This window comes from Microcebus murinus, chromosome 12, assembly GCF_040939455.1.
Source record: "Microcebus murinus isolate Inina chromosome 12, M.murinus_Inina_mat1.0, whole genome shotgun sequence".
In the NCBI taxonomy this organism is placed as follows: Eukaryota; Metazoa; Chordata; class Mammalia; order Primates; family Cheirogaleidae; genus Microcebus; species Microcebus murinus.
This window is the reverse complement of record NC_134115.1, coordinates 85,814,920-85,833,926: the sequence shown is the minus strand read 5'-3', so window position 1 is coordinate 85,833,926 and position 19,007 is coordinate 85,814,920. Positions and strand designations below refer to the sequence as shown.

The following is a 19,007-nucleotide window of genomic DNA, read 5'->3' as shown; positions in this document are numbered from 1 at the left end:
CTATCCAGGTGATCCTGATGTGTAGCCACATTTGCGAACCACTGCTACAAGCTGCCATCTAGAAAACAAAACATCTCTCCTTTAATGTCTTGTCACAACTTGAAGCAAGATATGCACTGAGGAGGCACCTTCCAACTGCAATGCCCTGGAGGAAAGCCTTGGTCTGGCCCTAGTTGTGCATCTGGAGAGAAAGAAGCCCCCATCCCCATCCCTCCTACCAACAGCCTGGGCAGTGATCCCAGTCCCCTGGGCACATGCAGGTTCAGGGCTCGTGGCAGGCTGAGCTGCCCTCCTTGATGTTCAGGAAAGAATAAAGCCCCAAATGTCTAAACTGCTCCAGATCAAAGCCAAGAAGAGAACATGATCAGAAATAGCTTCAACTGAGACCTAAGGCAACCATCACACAACTACTCCCTCAAAAGGCTCCAAGAGGCAATGAGTGGATGTTTTTTAATTAGAAAGAATGGATCATTCCACATTAGAACAAAGCAGAAAACGACTGGAAGTCAGCCAATTCAAAAAAAGCAAACATAGCTCTGCTCCCCAACCCTAATGAATACAACATACACGGACACACACACACAAAAATACAAATCATATAAGTGCTGAGCGAAGCTAGTGGCACTAGTTTCTTCCTAACTTGTAGAAGACTAGACACCAGCTCTCAGAAGGCCTGGATACTTTGTCTGGCTTTGTGTTAAGATATGCTTGTCTTTCTCAAACTCCTAATGGTGGCAGTACCTTAAGAAAGGCATTAAGAGTGTTCTGGAATTCACACCAAGGCTACAGTAGGTGCTGTGTGATGCATCTCCCTACCCACAACCCCTCCTCTGAGTCTGCCCTTCACTCACAAGGCCGGGTCCCGAGGCCCTGTCTGCTGGTCTTGACCATGTACTCTTGGTCCTCAGTGACAGGGCTGACACTGGGCACATGACTAAGCTGGCCTGCACCAAAAGCCGCTGGTCTTAGTCCGGGATGGTGACTTGAATGGGGATCATGCACACGAGGGCCCTTTGGGGAGGCCAAGTCAGACCACGTGTGCAGGCAGGAAAGCCGGCAGGAGAGGGCAGGAGACGGCAAAGCAGAGCAGGAAGCTGGGCCCACATGCGTCCCGGGCAGCAGTCCAGGCTGCCTGGACTCCGTGCCCGTGATTCTGTGAAGTGCCCCTTTATCCTTGTGATAAATTCCTCTGCTGCCTATCCAACTACTTTGAAATGGATTTTTGTTTACTAACTAACACAAAAAGAACCCTAAGTAAAATAACCAAAGCTTCATTATCAATTACCAAACATTTCCAGGAATTTTTTTTAAAGACCAAAATCAACTTTTTACCCTTTATTTAATATGCTGTTTCTAAAAGTGTACATATGCTTTTCATGTAAATATGTATGTGTTTTGCTGTGGCAACTGGTTTCAAAAACAGAAACATGGCAACCACCAGAACTTGGGATCAACAAAAAGAAAGCTCTCTAGAAAAACGTTCTCGTATATCCCCTTCTTGACATTTTTGGCAATGGTAAACGAATTAGTGTGTCAAGACTGACTCTCAGGCATGGAGGCTTCTGGGCACCAACTGATCCCGGCCCTGCCAGAGGCCAGACAGGGGATATTCTCTGGAGAACCCGAACACAGGGCTCAGAAAATGAGCACTGTCGAGAACGGAATGGGGTTTCAGTCAAGAACATGCATTTATAGAGACTTGCGGAGAGAAACCATGAAACTAAGGCACTCTCATGGTGGCTGACTACATCCTGTCTTCCCAGCCACAGCATTAACAGAAGAGTATAAAGGACAAAGTACAGACCTCCGGCTGGATGGCTTTAAACACGGGTATGTCCATTAATGTAATCTGGCTCTGCAACAGAGAGAATGGATGTTAGAAAATACTGTACATCAAAGGTAACTGTCGTGTTATTTTTAGTCTATACAGAGTAATGTACGTTCATAAAAGTTATGCTTTCCCCTTTGAAATAAAAAACAAGACAGAACAGAATAAAAAATTGGGTAAATTTCCGAAATGCCTTTCCCACCCCTTCCCTCTTCATAAATCTTGATCCACACCCTTCTTTCTTGAATGTGAGATGAACTTTCAATTTAAAAATTGATGATAGTAGTTTGGAGGGTGGGGCTGAGAGTAAGGGGAACATTTTTATTTTGGAAATTTTTGTACTATTGGGATTTTTGTTTCAAGCATGAACTACTTTTGTAATTTTTAAAAGTTGTAGACACAACATTAAAAATTGGAATGCTAAACAGAGACACTATCTACTAAAGTTAAATTTATTTTAAAACTGTGGCTTATAGAAATTATACTTTTATTCTGAAGCCTATGCTGCCCCTAAATTACATGGTAGGGCACTACTCAAGATACATCCACAGACCCCACGAGGCCACGCACTGCTTACTCCACCGGCCTGCAACGAGCTAAGTACAGATGCTGGGGCAAGCGTGCGGAACTTCTACAGTGATGGACACAGCCATGACATTTCTAATGTGTGTGTGGTTTTCTTTTTTAAGTATCAGTCCTCAACAGATTGGAAATGAAAAAAACTGGTCCATTACCACAGCTAGCTTGCTTAAGAGGCACAAATGTCTAGGAAACACATACCAGTTTGAAAGGCTGTTCCTGCCTGGTGACAGTAGGAGGCATCACTGTTGACCATCTTTCAGGCCCAGGCTTGGGCTGAGCTGACTTCTTATAACCCACCCACCTCCACGTCACCCAGGATGCCAGATGTCAGCTAGCCGATGCCTCTGTGACAGGCAGGCCAGGGAACTGCAGGGAGGGCCTAGGGACACCTATTAACATGAGAAGATACCCTGTCCACTGAACGCAAGGTCGTCTGAGGTGCCAGGATGCAGGAAAACAAACCTGGGCTCTGGAATCTACAGGGTGTGTGTGTCCTCTTTGACACATGACTTACCCTTCCCCAGTCTCAAGTACCACGTCTAGAAAACGATGACAATAATCTCAATCTTATAGGGTGTCGGTGAAAATTCAACACAAGAGGTACAGAATGCTTGGCACCTGACAGATATGCAATAAATAAATAGGAGAGTGTGTGTGTGTGTGTGTGTGTGTGTGTGTGTGTTTGTCAAATGGGAAACCACACTGATAAGCTCACATATTAGCATGTGAATGTATGGTTCCTGACCAATACATAAGCTAGGAAATAAGGGACCATTAATCTGGTTGAATATCCATGCACTGAAGTTGCTCTAGAGAAAAGTTTTAAAAGTCTGTTTCATTGAGCCAGCAAAAAGCCTCATGCCAAGAATATATTGCAGAGAAATGGCAATACACAAGTGTGTCACTTGTGACCACAATTCAGATGCAGAACTGTGGTCAGCTCCTGGCACAATTCAAAGGTGGTCCAAGGCCACTGGGTTCCTGAGGAGCACAGGACACTCAGGGCTGAGTGGAGGGAAAGGGTGGGTACACCAGTGGAGAGCCTCTCTGCCCCCGCCCAGGGGCTAGTGCTCCACACGGGCACAAGGGTGAAATGCTGCCATTAACAGAAGCCCGGCTGGGAGACAGGGGATGGCACCAGGGAAAGGAAGCACTGGAGGGGAACCCGAGCTCTCTGACCTCTGGGTTCCATCCACCAGTAGCAAAGGGGCATTTGACATCAGCATAACGTGTATCTGGCCCTCACAGTCTGGGTGTTGAGTGGCTAGTAAGCTCTGAAGGCCCAAAGGCCCAGGTCTGGCCTAGAGCTACCGAGCCCAGAGCTACGTCCCGGGCAGGAAGCAGACTGGCATTTCTTCTGCCAGACCCATCAAGATTGTTAGCCAAGTGCTCCTCACATTTGGATTAATTCTGCCATCCTGGGGAACAGAAAGGCCTTGTGAAGACAGGAGATTTGAGCTGAAAGCTCAGAGGGCCTTGGAAATCTCCCCTGCAGTTCAAGTTAACTCCCTATCCGGGAGAACCGACAGGATGTTTGCAATGTCATTTAGGAAAAGAACCAAAAGTCTGCTAATGTGAAAATGAGAAAACTTCCTTTCCATCCTGCCATCGGTTCTAGCATTTGCCACTGAATTTCCAGATGATTTATTAAAGTAGTGACATTACATTTCATACTTTTTGGATGGTCCAAGTTTCAAATATTCTGGTCTTTTCTTATGACCGTAAGTCAGAAAATGTGTTCAGGTGTTTCATTCAAAACAAACAACAACAGAGGTCACCAGCCTTAAAATAGACTAACTAGTTCTAAACATATAACGAGGGTTTTCAAAAGAATTGCTCCCATTTCTGTCCTCTCAGCTCTCACCAAAAAAGATTCAGCATCCAGAGAGAGGAAATACTGACATAAGATATCTACATAAAAATCAGATTTTAAATTTCATGCTATTTCACTACAAAGCCAAACACGTGTTTAAAAGGTTGCTGATTGCACAGGACCAGGAAATAGTTGAAATAAAAAGAAGAAAAAAGGTTGCTGATGAGCAATCCTTCCCCACAAGGTTGCACACTCCAAGGCAGCCAGGTTTGCCAAAAAGGGAGAGTGTGGGTATCAGGGCGTGAGGGGTGAGGGCAGGTCCTGCGCACTCACAGCCTGCTCAGGGCCATCTCGGGACCCTGCCCCTCCCGCAGGAGAGCTGCCCCGGCCTCCTGGAGAGAAAAGGCGTTCCCTAGGGGTGTGCTACAGCCTCAACAGAAGCCTGAAACAATGCGGCTCCCACTCTTGTTTCCAAGAAGCAAGGCTGCCCAGCAGTGGGGCTGAACAAGAATCCTCATCAACAAGTCTCTTAATGGCTTATCCTTATTTTAAGAAATAAAGTCTTGACACAGATGTCCAGCTAAGCTGTCACCTAGCAACCCCTTCCCTAGTCCTAGTCCTTCCTCCCATCTCCTCCTTCCTCCCGGTGCAGGGCTCTAAAAATCCAGACTTTTAAGGGAAATACCCAAACTCCACATATCACCAGCCGTTTCTGTAGAGATGAACACCACAGAGTGGAGAGACCTATTGGAGCACCTCACAGTGTGGCCCCAAAGAAAACAACTGCTGTTGTGTGGATAAATGAAAGCTACTTGGTTAACCAAAAAGAAAAAAAAATGTTGTTTGCCTGTGTTGAATGCAGTATTTCTCCTCTCTAGCAGTGGCCAAGTAAATCCTCTCTTCCCAGCTGTAGCACACCCCTAGGGAATGCTTTTTCTCTCCAGGAAGCCGGGCTTCTCTCCTGCGGGAGGGGCAGGGCCCCCAGATGGCCGCCAGCCGGCTGAGAAGTGAGGCAGGACCTGGCCCTTGGTATAAGGGTCTACAAGACCCCAAATAAACAAATAAAAAAAGCTGCTGGCAAATCACTAGTATGTTTAGTAACAGAAGATACCTTAAAATTTGCATTTGATCACCTCCACCAAGGCATGACCAGGAGGGCTCACAGAATAAAAGTTAATCAGCTCCTGCTCTGACTTCCAGAGCCACAGGAAGCACTTGTCAAGGAAATGAAAATTAAACAGGAAGATACCACTCCCTGTCCATCAGCACCATCACTAACTGATGGGCCTATGAAAGTCATATAGCAGGAACACATTAAAAAGTTAGTATTTTATTTTAAAAACATGTCAAACCTACACAAAAGTTGCAAAAACAATATGGTCAACTCTCATAACCCTTTGCCTAGCTTCATTAATTACTAACATTTTGTCGTATTTGTTACATCTCCATCTATATAATTATACACACACATTTTTCTGAACCATTTGAGACTAAAATACATACAGATATTATGACTCTTCACTGCTAAATGCTTCAGCATGTATTTCCTAAGAAAAGATCACCCTCTTACATGATGACAAATTTATTCCAAATTATTACATTCAGGACATTTATCATTGATACAATAGTATTGTTCAATACACAGTCCACATTCAAGATTTGCTAATTATCCAATACTATTTTTATAGCAATTTTTTCTTGATCCTGGATCATGCATTGCATTTAGATATTATCTCCTAAAAAGTGAAATGAGCATATTATTGACACAGAAAGAAAAGCACTTTATATATAGATCTAGATTATACACTGCAGATATACATACAGATATAAATATAGATGTTTAATGTAACACTATTTGTAGTAGTAAAAGTCTGGAAACCACCTGAAAGGTTACCAAAAGGGACTTGTTGAGAAAAATTATGGTACATCCAGACACTGGAATATTATGCAGCTATTAAGAACAGTAAATTAAATCTACATATATTGACCTGGAAGGATGTCCATGATCTACTAATGATAAACACAGGTTCCAGCATTGCTTTTTATTCTGATTCAGCCATTGGGGAAGTAGAAAGACCGAGAGAGAGCTATAGAATATCCCTGGCAAAAAAATGGGGACCAGTGAAAGGATTTTAATCCTCTTACAAAATAACACATATTTACAGAAAACCACATTAACAACTGCATGGTTAATGACTTCTTATGAAAGGAACCTTTTAGCCACCACTAGGTCAGGAAATAGCCACCCCAACGGATGGAGGAATGGATAAACAAAATGTGTTATATACAAACAACAGAATATCATTTAGTCTTAAAAAGGAAGGAAATTTTGACACATTCTACAACAGGCATCCTCAAACTACGGCCTGCGGGCCACCTGCCACCCGCCTAGGACATTTATCCGGCCCGCCGGTCGTTTTGCCACCACTGCCTGTCCTGCTTAGCAGCCAACTCGTCCCGGGCCCACAGTGCACACTCTCCAGCAGTCTGAGGGACAGTGAACTGGCCCCCTGTTTAAAAAGTTTAAGGACCCCTGTTCTACAACATGGATGAGCCACAAAGACATTCTGCTAAATGAAATAAGACAGTCACAAAAAGACAAATATGGTACAATTCCACTTTTATGAGGTCACTAGAGTAGTCAAAATGAGAGAGAAAGTAGAATGGTGGTTGCCGGGGGATCAGGAGAGGAGGAAATGGGGAGTTGCTCAATGGATATAGACTTTCAGTTTTACAAAATGAAAACAGTTCTGGATACTGGTTGCACAGCAATGTGAATGTACTTAACACTACTGAACCTTACACTTAAAAGTGGTTAGGACAGTAAATTTTATGTTATATTTTATCACAATTAAAGAAAAAAAAGAAAGAGCCACCCCAAAAGTTCTTCCATGTGATGGGTCCCAATCGCAAATCCTTCTCTCCCAACAAAAGTAACCACTTGGCTGGCTGTGGTGGCTCACGCCTGTCATGCCAGCACTTTGAGAGGCTGGTGTGATCACTTGAGCTCAGGCGTTTGAGACCAGCCTGGGCAACATAGTGAGACACTGTCTCTACAAAAAAATTTTTAAAGATTAGCCGGGCATGGTGGCATGCACCTATAGCCCCAGCTACTCAGGAGACTGAGGCAGGACGATCACGTGAGCCTAGGAGCTTGAAGTTACAGTGATCATGCCACTATACTCCAGCTATCCTGACTTTCCTCAAGTTTTGTTTTTAAAATTTTGTCACCCAAATATATATACCTTGGCATCACAGTGTAGTCTTACCCACTTTTTAAAATATTTAACGTGTGCTTTTTAAATCTCCTTTAATCTACAAATATTCTCTCCATCCCCTTATAATGCTTATAATGTATCCGTTGAAGAATCCAGGCCATTTGACCTACATGGCTCCCCACACTTATGGAGCAGGTCAATGTGTTCTTCGTCCTGGGTATGTCCTTTAAATCAGCAGCTGGACCCAGAGGCTTGCTGTGACATAGGTTTGTCCCTTTGGCAAGACTGGAGGTGCCAGTCCCTTGTTTCACCAGGAAGTGCATAATGGCTCCCCTTTTGTGATGTTGGTGGCTGTCCATACTCACTGCTTAGATCTCTTCATTCACCGGGATTACAAAACGATGACATTCCAATTCTATCATTTCTTTTCCATTTATTAACCAAACTAGTTTAATAAAGAGACAGGCCAAGCAATGCTCTAGGCTAAGGCTAGGAAACCAAGCCCAGAGTTTCACCAAGGAGTACCGTTAGGCAATACTCTTATCTGATATAGCCTAACTCTCTGCCATTCCACTTGGTGAAGAGCTATAAGGGGATTTTTTAAGACTCACGTTGCTTCATTCCTTTCAGGAAGCTAAAAAACAAAACTCTTAAAAATACAACTGGCAAACATGCACAAATAGAATATGGAAGCCAGGCCATCAGCCTGCAGGGTCTATGACGTCTTCTAAAGGAGAGGCAATACCACTTTGTGGCTGAGGGTACAGACTCGGATGTTGCCCTGTCCCATTTGGTGGCCACTGAGCATTTGAAGTATTGCTAGTATTATAAGTATAAAATACACAGTGGATTCTGAAGACTCAGTTTGAAAAAAAGACTATAAAGCATCTCAATAATTTTATGCTGTTTACATGCTGAAATGATAATTTTTTGAATATGTGGAGTTAAAACATGTTATTAAAATTAATTTCACCTATTTTTTTTAAACGTGGCTACTAAAAAATTTATAATTGCATATGTGGCTTATATTATATTTCTCATAGATAGTGCTGGTCTGGAGTGTCAGACAGCCCGGGTTTTAAATCCCAGCTGTGCCACTTACTCTCTGTGTAAAGAGGTGACCCTCCTCTCTAAGTGTTGACTTGCTCATTGGCAAATTGGAAATAATAATTATCTCATTTATAAGGCTGTTGTGAAAAGTAAATTAAACAAGGCATGTAAAACATTTAACATAAGACCTAGACAAGGCAGGGTATGGTGGCTCACGCCTGTAATCCTAGCACTCTGGGAGGCCAAGGCAGGAGGATTGTTCAGCTTAGGAGTTTGAGACCAGCCTGAGCAAGAACAAGACCTCGTCTCTACTAAAAATAGGAAGAAATTAGCTGTACAACTAAAAATAACAAAAATTAGGCTGGTGTGGTGGCGCGCACCTATAGTCCCAGCTACTCGGGAGGCTGAGGCAGGAGGATCGCTTGATCCCAGACGTTTGAGGTTGCTGTGAGTTAGACTGATGCCACAGCACTCTAGCCTGGGCAACAGAATGAGACTCTGTCTCAAAAAAAAAAAAAAAAGATCTAAACAAAGTAGGTATTAAAAAATGGGAGCTGCTCTTATTACCCCCCAGCATTACAATACTTAGGAGATGAGGCTTTCAGACATGGATATGCCAATACCTGGCTATATGATCCATGTAAGACAATTAGTCTCTTGGATCCTTAGTTTTTTATCATAAAACTGGAAGCTAATGATATGCCTCATCAGGTTGTGATGAGGATTGAATTCTTTCAGTCAAGATGTATTTATTGAGCAACTACTATACACCAGGCATATCTGGAGCAGTGGGGGGAAAGCGGTGAACAAGTCAGATAAAGTTGTGTCCTTAGAGAGTTTATATTCCAGTGGAGGAGATACGTAATACAAATTTATTAGTATATAATGTTGGGTAGTAATAAAAGTTATGAAGGGGAGAGGCAGTGATGGAAAGATGCTATGTTAGCTCAGTGAAAGTCCTCTCTAAGGACTAACATTTGAAGAGAGACTGAGCAGACAGCTGGAGAAGAGAAGAGCAGGGCAGGAGGATCTGGGTGGGTCTGGGGAAGAAAGAGGTAGCCAGCAGAGAGCTGGTGAGCAATGGGGGCTGAGTGCAGGAGAAGAGGCTTGGCCAGACCACACAATGTGCTGGAGGCCTCAGGAGGCACTCTGGATCTCACTCTAGTAGGAGGGAGCCATTGCAGAGTTTGAAGCAGTTTTTAAAAGGATCCCTTGGATGCATGAAAGAGATGATGCGTGTGCCAGGCTCAGCATGGACTGGCACAAAGTAAATGTGGAAGCCAATAACGGCAGAGCAATGACGGGGGCCCAGTTAGCTCCCATGGCACCCACAGGACACGAACCCTCTTATGCAAGGGGAATAGGGAAGAAGTGGGCATGGGTGGAAACACTTCCATGGTTCTAGAGAGAAATACAGCCCTTGGGCAGCACTCACAATCGGGCTTGAAGGCACCCCAGAGCCAGTATGCTCCCTCTGTCCTCAAAGGGCAAAAGGAGGAAACCAAGTCATGGCAAAATAAGAAGCCAACCCTGCTCCGCCACAAGGGACAGTCCCTTGGTCAGAACAGCAACAGCACACTGTTTGAAGAAAAAACAATTTTTTTTAATTATAATTTTAAAAGTTGCCCAAATAATATTGTCTATCATTGTAGAAAATGATCCTTGCAAAAATGTCGGAAATATGAACAAACAAAAAGAAGAAACATTAAATGCCAGTTACCTGGAATCTATAACCAGAAACAATAGTAAGTAATGTTTGCCTATATATATATATCCAGATATTTATGAATATATAAACATCAAATCTAAACAGTATGCAAATATATGTGCGTGTTGTGCATGGATTTTTAAAATGGTATATTCTCTGTAAATTGTGCTACAGTCTGCTTCTTCCACTGTTCATATATACACATTGGGTATGCCTTTCAAGGTGGTTAATTTCTAGATTGACAGCACCCTTTCTAATGCTGCATGACATTTCATAATGGATGTACCATACTTTATTCAACACTCCCTTCTTGTTGGGTATATAAGGTGTTTCCAAGCTGAGCAAAAGGCCCAGAGAATGACTGACACCACACACACACACACACACACACACACACACACACACGCACACGCATGGTGCCCAGCCACCCATGTGTCACTTACAGCAAACTCCTCTGGGGTCACTTTCAAGACGTCGAAGACAACGGCGTCGTAGCTCTTGCTGGCATAGTCGCAGCTCTGGCCCTCCAGAGAGTCCGAGCTGCTGCTGCCCTGTGGAGAGTGATGAGAGATGGTGCCCACTGAGTTGGTGGCTTGAGATCACTGCTCCCAAACCTCCTCGGAGCTGAGGATGGGAGAGTGACAGAACCGCACAATGAAGAAAGTGTCACGTTTAGCAATCTGTTCCAGGCACTGTGCTAAGCACTTCATGCACATGATCTTATTTAATTCTCAAGAGTGCCACTATGAGTACATACTATTATTATTCCCACTTTACAGATAAGGAAGTAGAGCCAGAATGTGAACCTTGTTTCATATCTAACTGACCCCAAAACACATATCTGCAATTGCTATACCCTAACTGCTTCTGGCCAGCAGTTTAGCAGTGGGTTAAAAAAATTACAGCCCAAACTTCCTTCAGAGAGAACATACCTTCATATCTTAGGAGGCCTGAGGAAATAATCTGTTTCATATGGCTCTCAAAACATTACCTGGTTTCACCTTTTTTTTCCTACTTGAAGTCACTGCAGGAAATTGTTATGTAAAATGTAAAAATGGCTCTTGAGGCTTATTTCTTGTATGGGCCACTTGGAATTCAAAGCCTGCTAGCTGATGAGCTGAGAGGTAACCAATTGGCTTTGGAGACTGGTGTGAAGGTTATTTTAGTAGAGTCCCTTGTGTTAAGAAGAACACTCTGAGTCCTGCCTATAAAAAAAGGGTCTCCCATAAAAAAGAAAGTTAAAACTCCCCAAATGTGTCTAATTTCACAAAACCCAACACTATAGGGATCCCAGAATGTTGAACATACCTTCTCTTTAATTTTATTTAATTTCATCAAACTCTACTTTTGGGAATCAATCTAGCTTACCACCCAAAAATTGCACCCTGTTCATAAAATGGTTTTATTCTTCTCAACACATGAAGAAGGATTTTGTGGTTTCCATTAACCTCAATATCTTGGCCTGGGATTTACAGAATATGCTTTTATTAATTCTTCTTTATTTCACTCTTTCCAAAATGGCTATATCTGGAAAAACTTTGCAATCTTACTGGAAACTAGAGTGTTCTTAAGCCAGTGAGGGAAACCAATAGTCAACAACTGGAAATGTGAGGTTAAATAGAGAAGCAGGAATTAAACCTGTAGATTTCGACAGGGCTGTGCCACTAAAAGGCTTTACAAATGAGTCTACTACACCGAAACTCCAAGATGATCTTAAGAAGCAGTTCATCACAGTGGTTAAGAGCTCTGAAGTCAGACAGGCCTGGTTAAAAGGCCAGCTCCGCACCAACTGCTATCTGACCTCAGACAAACTACTGCATTTTACTGGGTCTCGGTTATCATCTAGAAATGGTCATATTAAGACCTACTTCCCAGGGTTACAGTACAGGTTGCATAAAGTGAAGCTGAGAAAGCAAATGACACAATACCACCCCCTCCCCCAACCCCTGGAAATGCCAGTTCAAAGGGGCAGGGGTGAGCTCAGGCATGGCCATTTTCAAGGCTCCACAGGTGACAGGACACTCTCCCCTGGAGGAGAATCTGTGTTAGAATGAACTTCTGAAAAGTCATAAAGCTCACTCCTGAATCCTCCTGAAATTGGCCGTCTTCTCCATCTCCCGGTCTCGCAGACAGATCCTGAGCACTTATCTACAAATCATTCTGCACCTCCGCACCCACCTTCCAGGAAGCAGGCTAAATGAGGGTGACAAGGCTGATTTTCCTGAGGCCTGTACAGTGCCATGGTGAGGAGTACCAGGTCGACAGTCAGGAGGCCTGGCTTTCAATCCCCATCCACCTGGAAGCTGTGATTTGAAGCCAGTTTGATCACTTCTCTATGGCTTAGCTTCCTCGTCTATAAACTGGGGATAAAGCTTACACATACCTGAAGGGGTACTATGAGGATTAAATGAAAAAATGCCTGTGGAACATGCAGAAAAGTGCCTGGTATATAGTGAACACCAAATTATGGGTGTGTATGGCTGTAAATGTGTCACTCAGTTACCAAAATTCATTGAGCACTTCAATTATACATGTACTCATTCATTGAGCCATTCGACAAATATTTATTGAGTACTTACCATGTGCAGGATACACACATATGCACACATACACACCATATACAAGTGTGTACACATATATGTACATACACATACATATACACACTCATATACATACACACAGACCAGAGAAGGAAGAAGTGTTCCTCTGGATGGAGTGTAAATCATAGATGGAAACAGAAGTCTGATTCCTCTAGCTACCAAACAGAGTTCATTCCTGGGATTTCAGGAATTACAGCTTTCCTGTAACGCCACATTATACTTGCCCAAGCACACACACTCATACGAGGGGACTTCTTTAATCAAAAGGTGCCCCAAATACACTCGGGGGTGTTGATGAAAACAATAACGCTGCTACCACTGCTGCAGCGAGTCTACTTAGCCCAACGTTGGCACCATTAGGGAATTTTAAGAGGCACCCGCAAGTCCAATTTCAGGACCAGAAATCAAAATAAGGAATTTTTTGGAAGGTTTATAAGAAATGAACTGGTTCACTTCTTTCTGGCTGGTTACCCAGGGTCATTTCAAAAGCCCAGCTTGACGATGGGGGCCTTGTGAGGCAGAGCCCTGACGCTGCCCTGCCAGCCCGTCCGAGGAGCAGGCATTGCGTGTGCAATGAGCGGCACCCTGGGCCTCGGCCGGCACCGCTCTGCACGCCTCTGTGCCAACGCTGAGCTGGGACAGCAAACTCCCAAACCCCACGGCAGGGGCCCTGGCCCAGGCCACTCCACACCACCAGTCCTTACAGCCATTTCCTACTGAGCAAGGTAAATAAGAACCTAGGGCCAGCTGGAATGACTTCTGTCTGACTTCATTCCAGAATGTGTGACTTATTTGTAATCAGCAGCAGCGTTTCCTGGGAAAGGTCTGATCCCTTCTTGCCACCAAAATGGAATGTGGCACTTGCTACAACTGGACGGGGCAGGTATTTGTTTTTCTTTGAAGAGAACGACTTCAGAAAACATACTGATCCTCAGGGCTGACTGCCTCCCAAATCTCACGCCTGGCGTGGCCAGGGGCCTTGGGAGTGCTAAGAATGGTGGTATTCATGAAGCCCTGCAGCCTTGCTGTCCCTGCCTCAGCTGGGGCCTGGGTCAGGTCCCCCCACCCCACCGCCGGCGCGCTGTCTCGGTCCTCGCAGCCCCTGTACCTGCGGAGTGGCGGAGGTGACCAACACGCTAGCCATCAGACCATTCCTCTTATACATAGTCTCCAGGCTGCAGGGAGCTTCAGGGCAGCCTCTGCCGGTGACATAACCTGTCTGGAGAATTCCTGCAAGGCAAAGGGGTCATGAGAACCAGTCTTCAAAACCCACTTATCCCTGCCCCCAGGAGACAATTATGCCAGGCTTGACCAGACACCCCAGAGGAGATCTTGAAAGAAAGGTCATGAGCTGGTGGCCTTCGGGCTAAATATGGCCCACAAACATAGGTTGCTGGGCTTCTATATAGTATTAATACCTTTTTAATTAATTACCAATATTTAAAAATTGGAAGATTTCATGTAGATTTGTGGATTTCTGACTTTTCTGGCAATACACATGACAACCATCAGCTGGGCGGAGCAGTGCGAGCCCTTTGGATTGGAGCAAGTGCCTTTCTCCGCACATGGCCGGTGCAGCCACGCCAGGGTTTGCCTGGCCCTTGCAGACACTAGAGTTTGTGGTCTTAGTTTTAAAACAAAGGTTGGGGGAAGAGGACAAACTGATTCTACTGGGTTCCTCTGGGCACCATACTGTCTCATCAGTAACAACCTGTATGACAGTTAACCCCATCTGGTACCTGCCATGTGCATGTGCTTCACATACATTAACTCAACGTTAAGCCTCCCAACAATCCTGAGGTCCACCTATTACACTTTATTACATGTGGGGAGGTTGAGGCACAGAGAGGCAAGCAGCTCATGCGTTGGTGCCTTGCTCATGCTGTCCCACAACCCCATCATCATTCAGGACCCTGCTCACATGGTGCTTCTGGTTCCCAGGCCTGGACCACCCCAAGCAGAACCAGCTGCTCTCCCCACTGTGCACACGCCTCTAGGGGAGCATTCAGCACACGGCTGAACACGCGGAGCTGTGGCCACCAGCAGCCTTTTAGCAAGAAGTGACCAGGAAAGGAGGGAGGTGTGCAGGGCGAGGGAAGGAGAAAGCTGTGTGACTCCATCTTTAGGAAACATTCAGAAAAGGCAAATTTATAGAGACCAACATGCACGTCAACGGGGGACTGCCTGCCCGTGGACACAAAGGAGCTTCTGAAGAGATGGAGACGTTCTAAAACTGCACCGTGGGGGAAGTTACACGGCTCCAAAAATTCACCAGAAATCACAGAACTGAACCGTTAGCATGGGTAGATTTTAGGGTACATGAATTATACCACAAAAGAGAAGCGCCCTCAGCTCTAGTTCACAGTGGGGATCTCCCTCCTCCCACATTCCCTTTGAAATAATCGAATAAAAATTAAAATACTCAAAACACTGTATTAGCAGGGTGCTATCAATCAGCAGGCAAACACGAGCCCTTTCCAGTGCAGAAGAGGAGACCGGGAGCAGAAGAAGAGCCCTGGAGGAAAGGAGAGGCCTCCTGAACTGAGTGGATGGGAGCCCCACAGCAGAAACCCCAGTGAAAAACCCAGAGACTTCAAAATGAGGAATCTAAAAACTGAGACTAAAAGTAAATCGAGCTCAAGAGTTCAAAGTCGGTGCAAGTCTGGGTCAAGGTGCCTGGGCTGTCTCAAACCAGACAACCAAACTGAACGGGCAGGAGGTCTAGGGCCAACTCAGCCAGTCTGTTCTAAGCCACAGCAAACCAGCTAGATTGGATGGGACCTGTCCAGATCGGTTCAAACAAGATTAAAGTGACTCAATCCAGGCCTAACAGAGGGTCACCATGGGAGACTGACTGGGAGACAACCAGACTGACCCTCTCTAAGTGGATCCAGCCTGCCTCAGTTCAGGCTGAAGTGGATTTGCTCTTTTCCGGGTGTGCCGGGAAGCCCAGACACGGAGCCCAGTCAGCACAGCCTGGCCCCAGCCAGAGGCCTTGCTCTCTCCACCTGCCTGACAACTGCAGATTCTTGAGTCGCACAGCCCTCAACACCATGCTCAGGCCCTCTTCCTCTTCCCATCTGAAGGATGCCGCCAGCACCACTCGTGTCTCTGGCACGGTTTGGAGGCACACTCAGGTGCCCCTCCACACACTAACAACAGCACTAGCAGTGAGTGTGGACACAGCGCCAGGCACGAGGCTAAGCATCCCATTCTTAGCTCATTTAACCTTCACAACAGCCCCATGAGGTAGAGGCTATTTGGATTCCTGGGAAACTGAGGCACAGAGAGGTAATGTGATCCTACTGCTAGTTAGTGGCAGGACTGGGGCGTTCAAACCCCCTTCAATCAATGCCAGGGCCTAGGCTCTTAATTATCCCTGACACTGCCTCCTGCAAGAGTCCAGGTGAGAACTAGATAAGGAAATGTATTTGGGTTTTGAGGGTTGCTGTTTTTTTTTTTTTCCCGAGACAGGGTCTCTGTAGCCCCAGCTGCAGTACAGTGATACACTGCTGCAGCCTCGAACTCCTGGGCTCAAGCGATCCTCCTGCTTCAGACTCCCGAGTAGTTGGGACTACAGGCATGCGCCACCACACCCAGATAATTTTTTTTTATTTTTTGTAGAGACAAGGGTCTTACTATGTTGTCCAGTCTGGTATCAAACTCCTGGGAGGGCTCAAGCCATCCTCCCACCTCAGCCTCCCAAAGAACTGGGATTTATAGGCATAAGCCACTGCACCCAGCCTAGGGAAATATATTTAAAATGTTCCATACAGGCCCAGCTCAGGGCAAGCTCTTGATCAAGATTATTAGTTACTATCAATATTAATCTTATCCTGAGCAGGGAAGTGACATGATCTGATCTGTACCGGGTTTTGTTTTGTTTTATTTTGAGATAGAGTCTACCCCTGTCACCTGTGCTAGAACACTGTGCCGTCATCCTAGCTTACTACAACCTCAAACTCCTGGGCTCAAGCAATCCTCCTGCCTCAGCCTTCTGAGTAGCTGGGCCTACAGATGTACACCACCACGCATGGCTAATTTTTTCTGTTTTTAGTAGAGACAGGTCTCACTCTTGCTCAGGCTGGTCTTGAACTCTTGATTTCAAGCAATCCTCCCACCTTGGCCTCCTAGAGTGCTAGGGTTTCAGGGGTGAGCCACAGCACCTGGCCATGCATTGTTTTTGAAGATCACTTTGGGTACTATGTGGAGAACTGCATTGGAGATGCCGAAAATAGCAGTAAAGCCAATTAGGAGGCAAGAGATGGCAATGGCTCAGACTACTGGCCACTGGGAGAAGGAAGTGGATTTGGCAGGTGTTTGGAAGTAAAAGAGACAAGACTTGCTGATGGACTGCATGCAGGGGGAGAAAGAGAAGAGAGAAACCAAGGCTGGCTCCTAAGTTTGGGGCTGCTGTGAACGGGTAGATGGGGGCCTAACAGTGGTGCTGCTCAGTGGTCCAATCGTTGGATGCAATACCCACCCACTGGGACTGCTGGTGGACCAATTCTGAGGGTTCGGGGTTGGAGATGACACAGCCTTGCCCTCAAGGGTCCTGCAGGGTAGTGGCAGGAGAAAATCAAGTAAGGAGCTACTTACAGGACATGTGCTGCAACAGACGGTAGGTTCAATGGAGCACGAAGAAGGGAGTGACTAACGCCCGTGGGGGTGGAAGAAGACATCACTGAGAAGAGCCATGGAGCAGGGTCTTAAAGACGAGGGCGCACTCCAAGTCAAGGACAGGCGGAGGGGGAGGGCAACATGTGGACAGAGGCCCCCGGGAATGGGTGGGGCCCCAGCTGCAGGTGTCCCCTGCCACCTCCCCAGCCCTGTGTCCATCACAGAGTCACAGGGCACAGGGACACAGCAGTGAATAAGGCAGGGCTCCCCGTGGGGTTTATGGTACCGTGATGGCCCTAACACCACAGCCACAGCAACCAGCTCCTTGCCTCCTACTCACTTCCTCATCCGTTCAGCAAACTCTGTAAAATTTTTCCCAAGCCCTGCTCTGCGCAGAGCTGAGTCAGACCAGCCCTGGGCCTTAAGCAGCTCACACGCAGTCTGATGACCACTGCCATCGCCACAGTTTATTAGACACCTACTTCGTGCCAGGCTCTAGCTAAAGAATTTATATAATTTTTAGAAACCCATTTTATAGATGAGGAGACTGAGGCTCAGTGAGATAAGTTACCTGTAACGTGGGGGTATGTTTTTACATGTCTGCACTGGCTGTGTTGCCTTCTAGACACATTGCCTTGGAGGCAATGTGGCATGATGGTGTCACCACCCGCTTTTTAAGATTGGGCAAATTGGACTACACACACACACACACACACACACACACACACACACATTCTTCCCCCCTCCTTCTGCCTCTCTCACCTCTTACACGCAGGCACACACACACATGTGCATGCACACATACACATATGCTGTTGCTGCTAATACCTCCTTGGAAACCAAAACGCCACAGGAGAAAAAGTGATTCTCATGATGTAACTCCTTAAGAACGTGGCAGCTGTATCAGAACCACAGAACAGCCCCTCATCTCTTTCTTTCCGCCTATGACAGAATCTGGTCTTGTGTGTGTGGGCTCCTGAAGAGGGGAAGGAAAACCATCGCCGGTTTCCTTCCAGACTTCCAGCATTCTCTTTCAAGGTTTCAGGCTCAGCAAAGCAAGAAAATAACACGAGACAGTCCGATGCAGACCACTGTTGAGGAGGCGCAACGATCACTTTTCCCTAAGCTTATGGAGGTTGCTTCAAAGAAAACACACACATCCAGGAATGTTCAATTACAGGACAGTAATTTCTTCCAAATGTTTCCGACAAGCATGAAAATGGATCCCAAACGCTGCCCAAGACCCGCTCCCACAGCGTGGACGCGCCGCGCTCGGTGGCCGGGCGCCGCTGCCCCCTTCCGTGCCACGCACAGAAGCTGTGACAGAGACAGACAGGAAGGAACAAGAGGGTCTCTGCCCACAGCTCTCCACCAACTGCTCGTGAGCGGTAAGCGTATGTACACACCACACACGTGCACACGCACACGGACACACGCACACAGACATATGAACACACACGCACACGTACTTCCTGAACCACAGCCACGGCGCCCCAGACTCTGTGCTGCCAAAAGGTTTCCCATCGGGGCAACCACCACTCTGGGGCAGGACCACCTGCCAGCAGCTTAAGAAAGGCCCCCTTGTGCG

The 19,007-nt window shown here is 46.0% G+C and overlaps 1 protein-coding gene across 6 annotated transcripts in view; it reads right to left on the bottom strand.

Annotated features, from left to right (window-relative positions):
• The window catches only part of RALGPS1 (Ral GEF with PH domain and SH3 binding motif 1), a 269,878-nt gene that overhangs the window by 211,955 nt on the left and 38,916 nt on the right, over positions 1–19,007 (bottom strand). For 5 of the 6 annotated variants that reach the window (XM_012771947.2, XM_012771954.2, XM_076009044.1 and 2 more), the window contains exons 2-4: positions 13,908–14,029; positions 10,643–10,750; positions 1,805–1,855 (exon numbers count right to left, since the gene is read on the bottom strand). In XM_012771947.2, the coding sequence (XP_012627401.1) occupies positions 1,805–1,855; positions 10,643–10,750; positions 13,908–13,964 (216 nt within the window). In that variant the 5' untranslated portion in view covers positions 13,965–14,029. The remainder of the gene's footprint in view (positions 1–1,804; positions 1,856–10,642; positions 10,751–13,907; positions 14,030–19,007) is intronic. The other variant, XM_076009046.1, reaches the window with a different exon arrangement.